Below are 12,239 nucleotides of genomic sequence, written 5' to 3' on the forward strand. Positions count from 1 at the left end.
ATTTGTAAACATTTTGTTTGCTGCTCTGCTTGATGAGTCTTCTTCAAATCAATCTTCAATGAGAGGAAACAATAGTTCTCCAAGCATTAGCTTTTTGTTATTCTGATAAAAAGATTTCAAAATATGAATTTTGGTAATGACCAAATTCATGCTATCAAGAACAACCACGGATTATTGGTATTCTGTGTTGAGCACCATCTGTGAGTTGTGACAAATGTCAAAAGTTTTTTGTGTATGTCACGTAGGTTAGATAAGCAGGATTCAAATTTGAATTAAATCGTTTACAACTAGCGTTTATCTAATTATTAGTCTATGATTTAATCTGTAATAGAGGTTGCACAATGTCAGGACCAGAAGAGTGGCGAACGCAGTCATTCAGGCAAAGTGTAATAGCACGTATTGACGAAGCCATCCGGCAATATGGTATGAATACGTCAAGAAACAGTATTGAAATGGAAAATCATGTATACATGAAGGCCAAAACACGAGAGGAATATCTAGGTTTTGTCGCTAGGCTGATTCTGCATGTACGAGAGATGAACAGTAAAAAAACTGGTATGCAAGCAGGTCAACCTCAAGCAGGAGGTATGCCTGATCCAATAAATGCTCTACAAAACTTAGCTAGTCAAGGTAATTTTCTGATCTACTATGTACACTGTGATTTCATCAGCTTTTCCTCCATTCAAAGGCACCAGGAACAACCAGATGTTAAATATGGGACCTCAACAACAAATGGGGGTAAATGTATTTCAAGCCTTAGGTAGACCTGGTGGAGCTATGCCTAATATGCAGGGAAACATGCAAAATCGTATGGGAGCTAATGGTGGTCAAATGGGCAATCAGATGAATACTCAAATGGGAGGAATGCCACAAATGGGTGGGCAAATGCCGAATCAAATGCCTACCGGTAATATGAATCAGCTCGGTGGTCCTATGCAAGGAGCACTTGGAAATCAGGTGAATGAGAAGAAGAGTTATATAAAACTAATGATAATGATTAAACAATCTTAGTTGCAGGGTAACATGCAGAATCAAATGGGTGCACAGCAGCCAGGTCAGTTGCAAGGGCAACTTCAAATGAACCCTGCAATGCAAAATCCAATGGGTGGTCCAATGGGTCCTCAAATGATGGGCTTTTCCCGTAACCCAACGCCAACACAATTTTTGCAACAAAGTCCATCACCTTCAGTTCAGTCACCTGCTGGATTGAGTGGTCCTCCTCCCTCTACTCAAATGGTTGCATCACCTGCTTTAGCTCCTTCTCCAGGTTCAAATATAAATATGCTGGGAAACAGTGGTCCTCCAAGATCTATAGGTAATATTGGAGAAAATCACATTACCAAAATAATCAAAGCAATGTTGGAATAGGAATTGTTCTATCAAGACAAATCTTTGCAAATACTGTATGATATGATTTATAATTGTTTTTTCTGTGTGAAGGGATGGCACCAAGTCCAGGAACTTCTCTGAACACGCCTGGCCAACCAATTCAAAGTCCTATGGGGCTTCAAGAAGAACAAGCCTATAGAGAAAAAGTAAGGCAACTCAGCAAATACATAGATCCTCTGAGGAAGATGATAGCTCGCATGGGAAATGATGGAGAACATGTTGAAAAACTAAGTAAAATGAAAAAACTCTTAGAAATTCTATCGAATCCACAACAAAGAATGCCGTTAGAAACACTAATAAAATGTGAAGTTGTACTGGAAAAAATGGACATAAAAAGAAGTGATAATATACCAGGAACTTCTGGGATCGTATTCAAGGAAAGTCATATTTTCTCGCCTCTACTAGAAGCAATTAGTACAAATGCTCAGAACCCTAATTTCAACCATACTCTGCATAGAACATTCGGGCCAACGTTAGATGCACTCTTTGGACCTGAGCTCAAATTGGTATGTTTATTGAATATTCTTTAATAGATGCGCCCATTTTGTATGAAAAGCTTGTAGAGCAATGTGACAGCCACAACTTTTTATTGAAACAATTTTTTTGACAGGTGTCAGGCTTGCCACCACAAAGAGTGGAAGAACCAACAAGTGACATCCCTGATGCACTCCAAGGTGAAATAGCCCGTCTAGACCAAAGATTCAAAGTGTCTCTTGACCAAAATCAACAACCCGGTTCGAAATCCATTCAGCTCACTTGTTGGTTGGATGACAAGCATTTGCCTTGTGTCCCACCTATATCCATAATGGTGCCTGAAGATTATCCTTTTACTTCACCTGTTTGTCATACAAATTCCCAGGAATATAATGCCACTGCTTTTTTGTCTGCTGTCGAACAAGCTCTATTATGGAGAATACAAAAACTCCCAAAAAATTTCTCTGTTAGTCAACTTCTGGATACTTGGGAGATGAGTGTTCGACAAGCAGCTAGTGGAAACACTACAAAAGTAGCTGCTGAACTTATATTGATGGGGTTGTAGTAGCCTTTACTGAATTTCTTTTACCAATTCTTTTTATTGTTTCTTTCAAAAGCAGATGAAGAATAATTGAGTGTTATGAATTTGATATAGTTCCCTTTAGGCACCTACAAACCAAGTTTTAATTTCTTTTATGTAGAAGGTTTTCATTAGATTTTCCTTTTCAATACTATCCTTGTATATGCAAAGCATTGTAATTAAATTCTGGTACAATTCCCACTTAAAGTAACTCACATTTTATTATTGATCATTTTTAAGGTTATCATTGAATTATTTTTTTCATCTGCGTGTTGATTGTGATACTTCTTCATTTCTGTATGTTTTTAAGATTAGTATGTTATTTCAGGATTTTTGATAGAAATATACTTTTTATAATAATCTATTTTTTTTTTATAAACACTTCACACTAAACAAAGTTTGGATTCAACAGTTTTATATTTCAAAAAAATTACAATTTGATGTAAAGGTCAATTATATAACAAGTATATATTCAAGAGATTAAAGTATTGAAAATATGACATTCACTATAATCATATTTATAAAAACAAATCATACACAATAAATTCAAGAAGATTAATTCACTGATATTTTAGATAAAAATGGAAAAAATCAATATTTCGCAAACTGGTAATTCTATTACTATTACAGAAATTGTTTACTACTTACTTGTAATCAACATAAAATCTTGAATTTAATATGTTGAACATATATTTATCTTTCCAGATTCTTTAAAAATTTAACAGAGCTGCAGAAATTATGATTAACGATAATAAATTCAGGTATGCCTTTCAGATAAAAAATTTCTTCAGATCACTTCAAAGATTAATATAAAAATTGATATCTTTAATGGTCTTATCGGATTTGGCACTTATTTCAAAAAGGTATATCATTTAGAACCTGAATTATAATGGATATAAAAGTTGATAATAAACTGTAAAATCATTTAATCACAACGTATTTTGATCTAACATCTGCCTTTTTCCACATACAAAAATAATGTACAATTTGAGCCATTAGTAACAATAATTCAATTATTTTGTTCGATATTATCATGAAACTTTTAGAATATTCTTCATATCATCGGGAAGAGAGCTTATAATGTCTTGAAGTCTTTGATTTAATTGTTCTTCAACTTTACAACTATCACTGACAGGTAAATTATGTTCTTTGCATTCGTTGATTTTGTTCCGTATTTTGATCACCATATCAACAACTTCAACTTCTGGACGACCTTGCACCCATAACTTCAGATCCTGAGAAACATTGAGGTTTTCGAAAACGAACACTTTGGAATGGGAAGACAAAATACTTACAGCATCTGAGAGAGCCTCTAGGTGAAGAGCCTGAAGTTTCGAATATAATTCTGAATATCTTGTATTGAACCATCCATCAAAATTTGGACATCTAAAAAACTTTTTGTACAATCCTACCCAATCTCCTTTGATCCCAGTCGTCAATTGAGGACCTGCTGTTTCCAGAGTTTGGAAGAAGTCATCAGGATTAAAAGGTAAAGGACTGGGAGCGGCCTGAATAATTAACAAAAAATTTAATTTCAAAATACCAAATAATTTTTGGATATATTTACCTTAAAGGGTGAAATATTTTTTTGCAAAGGCATCAAACTAGCGATGTACCTCTCAAGTGTAAACATGAAACTTTGTGTTAGTTCAAGCAAATGTCTTTTCAGTAGAGCAGATTGGACTTCTGAAGGCCTTTTTCTTGTAACACCATTTACCAGCTTCTTTATAATAGATTTATCTTTTTGGAGAAATGTCTTATATGTGGTATAAACCCCGGGACTATTATCTAATAACTTCATGTTAGTTTTCTTCTTCAATTTATGTGAATGTGTTTGATCTGAAATTGGAATTCTTATATAAAACTCGTTACTTCATTTCAGATTTATTTGTAGTACACACCAGTATCATCTAGCCTAATTGAGTGGGGCCAATGAAAGAGAGTTTTTCCAAAGAATGGATTTGTTACCCCCAATATAACTGGTGGAGGACCAGGACTTTTGTTAGTATACTGTTTGAATTCACTATCATGTATGGTAAAGTATGGCCTGTAGTCTCCACAATACCTAAGAGGTGCTATTATTCTAAAATGAAAAAACATTAATAGGAATAAAAGTTGATAAAACCTTCAAAAAATCAGTTAACAACAAACCTTGTTAAAGCAAGGACCATATTGGAACAAAGTGTTGGAGACGGTGCAATTATAACTAAAGGCTCACAAGTCAAAACCAGTTCCCATAGTAAATGAATGTGTGACATGACAGGTTGTAGGATTGTGAAAAAATTCAAATCTTCAACTGACGCTTGAATATGATTTTCCAAGTTCTCAGAAATAGAGAAATTGATATTTTTGATTGTCCCAGAATTTCCATTCATAGGAATTTTCATCTGAAAATCAACAAACACTAGTTTACATAAGAATTCACCTAGTTTTAATTTATAGTTACCTGAAAAACGGAGCCCAATAACGGTAAGCTGATAGGAATTCCAGGAATTGGAGCTGGCCATCGGTCTATATTATTACATACAGCTTCCAAACTCAATTCACCATTTTGAAAATATTCAGGAGCAATTAGACAAGATATTTTTGAGAATAAATTGTTGAAAGGTAAGCGGCTTACTATCACAAAACTCTGGAAAAACGGTATATTATAATGGAGTTTGAAACATAATTGAAACCTACCTTTTGGAAATAACCTCTTGGTAATGATGGATCTTTCACCTGCCTGAAATAAACATATCCCCAGAAATATGAAGGATTTATTTGAAGCTCCTGAGGACATTTTGAATTATAGATGAGGTGTTCTCTCTTCAAAGTCCTGTTTGTTGGACTAGTTTGCAATCTTATTATAAAATTAGTATCACCTATGCATCCTGAATTTGAATCAGGAAATGCTAAATAACATATGTTTGAGATTTCTTGTTTACTCAAAGTAACATCATTTGGGAATGTAGTCTGAAAATTAAGTACTATTGAAAAAGATATTTTCTAATAAGTAAACAATAATACCTCTAATGCTTGGCCTATTTCTAAATCAAATGTTACAACACATACACAATGTATCCAATTCCTGAGATTTTCCCAGGAATTATTATCAGTATTTTTCTCAACATTTTCTGTCATTTTATGATAAAGATATGCTCTTTATATTAAGATTTTTCATTAATATGTAAGCTGACATGGATATTACATGTTTTTTAAGGATATTATGGAGAAACTATTTTAAAAATCGAGTGTAACGAATGACATTTTTAGTTCATTTCCCATTTAACAACAAACAATTATGAAAACTGGGCAGAAATGTCATTTTCATTATCAGATATAAAATGTTGAAAGACTCGATGTATCGATTGGATTAATTGAAATCAACTGAAAATAAGAAATATATTGTTATGTTAAGCACAGCCTAATACAGGCGTTATTGCATATTTCATTTAATTAAACGAAAAAATTCTTATTGGAAAAATGATACTCTATGGTATCATACAGATAGGTTAAAGAAACGTCAATCAGTAGTCAAACTTTTAATCTAAATTTTTAATTGTGAGTTGGATTCTTGGATTGGTATATCTGCACTTTGATCCTAACGGAGTATATCTTCTGAAGTTCATCATCATAGTAAATAATTTCACAAGATGCTCTGTAATAGAACTAGACACCTAATTTACCAGGTAGGATATATAATATAATAAGGGTATGTAATAATCATATTGTTTAGTTTTCTAGCCAAGCTAGAAGGCTTCAAAGTACTTTGGTAATAGCTGAACATGACAACAAAAGTCTATCTCCAATCACACAAAGTGCTATCACAGCAGCAAAAAAATTAGGTGGTGATATTACAGTCCTTGTAGCTGGTGAACAATGCAAACCGGTAAATATAGTGAACTAAATTGATTATTTAAAAAATCTCAACTCTCAAATTTTAGGCAGTCGAAGCTATAGCAAAAGCTTCAGGATTATCAAAAATCTTAATAGCGGAAAGTGCAGCCTTCAAAGGATTCACTCCAGAAAGTTTAGCACCTCTTGTAGTGGATATACAGAAGAAATCTAATTTCACACATATTGTTTCTGGAGCTTCTGCATTCGGCAAAGCATTACTCCCTAGAATAGCAGCAACACTGGATGTTTCTCCTGTATCTGACATAATAGGTGTTCAATCTGCTGACACTTTTGTAAGAAGCATATATGCAGGTAAACATTGAAATTTATTTCTTCTGCAAATTCTAGATTTGTCTTTTTCAACAGGTAATGCAATCCAGACTGTAACAGCTACAGATCCTATCAAGGTCATCACAATACGTGGTACTAACTTTGAAGCTGATAACTTGGAAGGTGGATCAGTAGCTCAAGAAACAGTAGCTGCTGATTCTTATAAAACAGATTCAACAGAATTTATAAGTCAGGAGTTGAGCAAGTCTGATCGACCAGATCTCTCAAGTGCTAGTGTTGTTGTAAGTGGAGGTAAGTTAATTATTTTTGAAGAAGTACTTAGAATTTTGTACTGTTAATTTTTTTCTCTTAGGTAGAGGATTGAAATCTGGAGATAATTTCAAGTTATTGTACGATTTAGCTGATAAATTGAACGCAGCTGTAGGAGCCTCTAGAGCCGCTGTTGACGCAGGTTTTGTACCAAACGATTTACAAGTTGGTCAAACAGGAAAAATTATTGCCCCTGTGAGTTCATTCACAAGTGAACATCGTTTCATATTAATATTGCTTTATATTTTAGGATCTATATATTGCTGTTGGTATATCAGGTGCTATACAACATTTAGCTGGAATGAAAGATAGCAAAACTATAGTTGCAATCAACAAAGACCCTGAAGCACCCATTTTCCAAGTAGCTGATTACGGATTGGTAGCAGATCTATTCAAAGCTGTGCCTGAACTAACAGAAAAATTGAAGTAATTTGTTTTATTATGAGATTTTATATTTTTAGAATTTACCAGAAATATATATATTTTGAGAAGTAATATTATCCTTCTTAATAAAACCAGATGTTATTTTATTTATCCTTAGAGTTGCAGTTTTCTGCGCAAATGGAAACAAACTGGATGCGTGAAAAAAAAAATCAATTCAACAAGTATAGTTTATTATTGAATAATACTAATAGATATAAAAATTCATATTTTGATTTTAAGTAGTGTATTCTTCAACCAGAATGTTTGAACACAAAATGACTGCACACAATACAAATGTTTCGAGTGTGTATATTTGTTTTATCAAAATCTGTGATGCTACAATGGCAATTTCCAAAGAATTTGTGCAGTGCTAGTACCTGGTTGTTGAGTATTGTCAAGATCTTAAAAATAACAGGTGAATATAAAAAAATTTGTCTTTGCTCGTGCATGTGATGTCTATTTTGAGTTCAAAAATGCCTTCCCTTCTTTTTTCCTACTGGACATATTGTACTCAAAATGAAAGTGCAATATTTATCTTACTTTCCAAATTTCATCACAAATTATTATTTTGTTATCACGAATTTCTACTCGAAATTGAAGAAACATGAAAATATATCTTTTATGCAACAAGTACTTAAAGCCAGTATCTTTCTCATATATAAAGTAGTTGGATAAAAACAATACTGAAAATATAAAGACCCTTTACACAAGTTGCTCAATATTCTTTCTACAATCGAGATTATTATGGAAAAATATGCACGCGTATTATTTGCCGTTTATTAGAACGTTATAAGTGATATTTTACATACTTCTTAAAGGGTGCAAATTATATAGTTTGAATATGATTGTAAAAAAGTAGAATAGAACATTTCTCAAGCATTAAAATAGCTGCATTTTTGTCTTGGTCTGCTATCATTTCCGCTTAGGAGATATTATCCTTGAACACTTTGCGCAAATCTCTGATCTACTTCTAAGACCGAACTATGTGATAAACTATCGGGCAATGGTAATGGCTTAGCAACCCCAATTCTAACAATCCCTTTGGGAGCACCTTTCAAAGCCTGAACAGCCTGATCTAAAGAAGCATTTTTGAGAACTGTATCATTGACAAACAATAACCGATCACCAGGTATCAATCGACCATCTAATTGAGCAACACCACCAGGTACCAAACTTCTTATAACAATGACTGTATTATTAGGATCTATAGGATCCTGATAATCTAAAATTGAAAAACCTAACCCCCTCTCACCCTTCATTAGTTCTATAACTTGAGGTTCAGAACTCCACATAGCTAAGCCAGTTAAAGGTTCTAAAGAGCGAGATTTCATCTTGTTAAAATTTGAATCAGAATTATTTAATGCTGAAATACTACTGGCCAAGGAACCGTCCGATTTGGCTTTAACTAATCGATCTGTGGCGGGTACAAGATTATGCAGACTTCTCGATAAAACTGATCTTTCCGCGAACAAAGAATCATGTGATCCATTTCGTTGTTCGAACAAATTTAAGGGACTTCTACCGCAAACCATGCAAACATTAACAGGTAAATCCTTTAAAATGCTAACAACCTCGTGATGATTCATGCCTAATAATTTATGTCCGTTGACTTCCAACAGTTCATCTCCAGACTTTAAACTTCCACTTTTCCCAACAGGTCCTTCTGGCAATATCGATCTTATATAATGGTGGGGTCGGACTTCCTTACCATCTTCCACATCTACTGTACCTTCTAAACTGATGCCGAGTCCGCTCCTTTCTCCAAACTTCTTTAAATACGCAACAATTATTTTAGTTTCATGACCAACGATCTTTTGCCATTTTGCTATTATTTCTTTCTCTGTCAGTTTAGGGGAATTGTCAATATTATCAAGGCTTCTTGGGAATGAGCTGAATTTCGATTCCATACTACCCAACCCTGAGCTCCTTCCAAAATAATCCTCACTGCTAGGAAATCTGCAAGTTACATAACCGTGTGTTAAAAATAGCACTAGGATTTCAGGAGCATGTGCTACGTTCCGAAAAATTCGATTATACCAACGAACGAGTTTCAATTATAAAATGGCTTTTGTTATTGCAAAATCTGGAAGCGATGAGTAAATTGAGAGGCAGAGGTGTATTCGATGTTATCAGTAAATTTATGTGTTAGAATATAAGTATCACCTTGTGAGTACCGGAGTAGATTGAGCCACAACCTAAAAAACCGTATTATCATATTATTATTATCAAGTAGCACACTTTCCTAAAATCCTGTGGTAACAAACCCTAACATGGAGTCAATATATACATACATTGGGTGTTAGTGAAGGTGAAGTTAGACAGGAGATAAGGTCGACAAATAGAAAAGTTAACTAAGGGATATGACAATACTCCGGATGCAATTACCGTGGCACTTCTGGTGGTGAAGGACTCATTGAAGGCTTAATTTCACTTGCAGCAATGGCTTGTTGCAGTTGCTCATATTTTGGTCCATGTAAGTATCTTTCCAAGCATAACCTGACCACGCTGCCACAGTTTCTCAGAACTTCCACAGCTTGAATATTGGAATAACCTTGCAGCGACTGACCATCTACTTCCACTATTCTGTCATTGACTTTGATTTTTCCACTCAAATCGGCTGCACTTCCCTTATTAACACTCTTAACGAATATACCAGATAATTCTTCTTTTTCGCAGACATATCCGGCAATTGTGATACCTAAACCATTTGCATCTTTCTTGAGTTCAACAACAAATTTTTCCATTTCTGGTATTTTAACAGATAAATCTAAATTCAACAGAGGCAGAGATGGTGATGCTGGTACCCTAGCTAATCCAACATAACTCTTGGGTTTTGTTTGATCAAATTGGTACATTGATATATCTGTTATTGGTTCTATACTTTTAACAAACATTGGAACGTATTTATGTTGAACAAGATATTTATCTAATTCTGTTGCATCACTCAGTAATCTAGTTGGAACTAATGGCGCTGAGGAGCCAAGATATTTATAATCAGTTGATGTTATATCAACTGGCCTTGCTACAACCAATCTCACATGGGTACCTGATTGCCTCAATACTGTAGCTACTTGCTCTGAACCCATTTCATGCAAATTTACATCTCCAATCTGTAAAAAAATATGAACTATAACACATATTGCATAGTGTCCAAATCAACAAAGCATAATTCAAAGGAAACTATGCTTGAAGATCTTTTAATTAAAGAATCAATATTACTGACTTGTAGAATGTGGTCTCCACTTTGTAATCTTCCATCTCTATCAGCTACTCCTCCTGGTAAAATAGTTTTAACCACCACTCCCATATTTTTCATACCCACAATTCCGAAACCAAGACCAGTTCCATCATTAATCAAGTCTATACTTTCTACTTGTGACCATTCACTACTAATAATTGAATCAGATCCAGTTTTTGAGGTATCACTACCAACAGAAGGAGACCTATGTATGATATCCTCATCAGGAGAATTGTAACCCTGATTTTGAAGATGCCTTAGCGTCTGAATCAATAAACATTTAACTTTGTAGAGTAGATAAATATATATATACGTTTATAATAAAGAATTAGGTCATCAAGACACCAAAAATTCATTTGAATTGATTCGACTTACCTCCTTATTACATATTGATCCATTCAAAGATTTGCCGTTCAGTAGAGCCAACTTGGTCTCTGTCGAATTGAATGTATGAACTTGAGGAGAACAGGGTGAAATGGGTGCCGAAGGAACTCTCTGCTCATCAAAATCTCTGGTAGCTGGATATTCGTCCGCATAATCATGGTCATAGTCACCAGCTGGTGGAACATTTAAAATCAATTCTCCAGAGGGAGGAATGTCAAAATCAACTGGAAGAATAGATGGATGTTGACCTAATTGCTGATTCAATTCACTCAATGAATCCTGAACAGTCACAATACTTCGGAAAACTGGATTTTCCAATACAGATATTAAAAGGTTCAAATCTTGGTATGTATTAACTTGTAGCTTAGCATCTCCCAAATCGTCCACTTTATGTTTGATGTCTTCAAGTAGTTGTAATGCGCTCGATATGTCTGCGTTTAGATGCATTATTCAGGTATCTAATAGTGTTTCAATTAAAAATTTCGAATATAATATAATTTATTGACTATAGTCAATTTTGTACTTTTGTTTTGTTCACTGACAATCAAGCACTGACAGACGGATGACATATGACGTCATAAACAGTAATTCAGGTATTACACTTTCACCTTGCATTATTACCTGCGATTAAAAGAACATGTAAGAATCATTTTCTTTCTAATTATTTTGATAATGACCTTGGACTTTGGATAATTTGTGCATTTTTACTGAACGCACAGATAGATTTCTGTAACTTGCACATAATATCAGTACATGGGTTGATTCCTTCTTTCAAGATGTCGCTACAATGGTTAAATTATAGAAATAAATTTTGGTGGATGCGCTTTTTTGAAGTTCCTCCACCCAAGAGACCAAAAGTTTACATGGTATCATTGGCTAAGTATTATGACAGGCAAATTTTGGTCTCAGATAAGATTCAAAATTTGAAATCATGAATAAATCCTCAAGATGACGACCTATCTGTGATCAATTCCTTCACAAAAGAGTAAGAAACCTAGATTTTTCGAATATTTTATTTTCGAGATATTGCGAATATTGCAATGGAATATTCAACCGAAAGTCTAAGGATGAAGTACTCACTGCAATGATCCAATCGAATCAGTGTCAATTTAAGCGGGGAATTATCTTCAAAATTTGATATTATGAAGAATTTTAAAAGCTCAAGATTTGATCAAAGATCTTTTACAGAAATGATCCTTAATCCATATGGTCTAATATATAATGTATCATTATTTTGAAAATATATATAACACAGAACTAATACGAACTTAG

General features: G+C 34.0%; 4 protein-coding genes across 5 annotated transcripts; 2 read left to right on the forward strand and 2 right to left on the reverse strand.

The window, feature by feature from the left end:
* The first annotated feature begins 203 nt into the window (after positions 1–203).
* Positions 204–2,803, forward strand: LOC123685589 (mediator of RNA polymerase II transcription subunit 15-like). 2 transcript variants are annotated; one of them, XM_045625286.1, is made up of 5 exons: positions 204–630; positions 689–957; positions 1,018–1,315; positions 1,441–1,895; positions 2,000–2,803. In XM_045625286.1, the coding sequence occupies exons 1-5, from the start codon at positions 342–344 to the stop codon at positions 2,426–2,428; spliced, it is 1,740 nt and encodes a 579-aa protein (XP_045481242.1). In that variant the 5' UTR covers positions 204–341; the 3' UTR covers positions 2,429–2,803. The 2 variants fall into 2 exon arrangements, with proteins under 2 accessions (XP_045481242.1, XP_045481241.1); XM_045625285.1 differs by having other exon boundaries at positions 206–630; positions 1,012–1,315.
* Positions 2,804–2,841: 38 nt separating this feature from the next.
* On the reverse strand, positions 2,842–5,786 carry LOC123685590 (protein DENND6B). Its single transcript, XM_045625287.1, has 8 exons — positions 5,453–5,786; positions 5,126–5,398; positions 4,890–5,075; positions 4,595–4,830; positions 4,345–4,526; positions 4,011–4,282; positions 3,739–3,951; positions 2,842–3,678 (listed from the first exon to the last, which is right to left on the reverse strand). Exons 1-8 carry the CDS (start codon positions 5,564–5,566, stop codon positions 3,475–3,477), a joined length of 1,680 nt encoding a protein of 559 aa, XP_045481243.1. The 5' UTR covers positions 5,567–5,786; the 3' UTR covers positions 2,842–3,474.
* Positions 5,785–7,417, forward strand: LOC123685591 (electron transfer flavoprotein subunit alpha, mitochondrial). The gene is made up of 6 exons (XM_045625288.1): positions 5,785–6,114; positions 6,162–6,314; positions 6,370–6,634; positions 6,689–6,904; positions 6,966–7,117; positions 7,173–7,417. The coding sequence occupies exons 1-6, from the start codon at positions 6,079–6,081 to the stop codon at positions 7,350–7,352; spliced, it is 1,002 nt and encodes a 333-aa protein (XP_045481244.1). The 5' UTR covers positions 5,785–6,078; the 3' UTR covers positions 7,353–7,417.
* A 102-nt stretch (positions 7,418–7,519) lies between these two features.
* Positions 7,520–11,622, reverse strand: LOC123685592 (patj homolog). Its single transcript, XM_045625289.1, has 4 exons — positions 10,959–11,622; positions 10,569–10,847; positions 9,731–10,455; positions 7,520–9,301 (listed from the first exon to the last, which is right to left on the reverse strand). The coding sequence occupies exons 1-4, from the start codon at positions 11,412–11,414 to the stop codon at positions 8,278–8,280; spliced, it is 2,484 nt and encodes an 827-aa protein (XP_045481245.1). The 5' UTR covers positions 11,415–11,622; the 3' UTR covers positions 7,520–8,277.
* Between the last annotated feature and the right edge of the window lie 617 nt (positions 11,623–12,239).

This window comes from Harmonia axyridis, chromosome X (assembly GCF_914767665.1).
Source record: "Harmonia axyridis chromosome X, icHarAxyr1.1, whole genome shotgun sequence".
Lineage (NCBI taxonomy): Eukaryota > Metazoa > Arthropoda > Insecta > Coleoptera > Coccinellidae > Harmonia > Harmonia axyridis.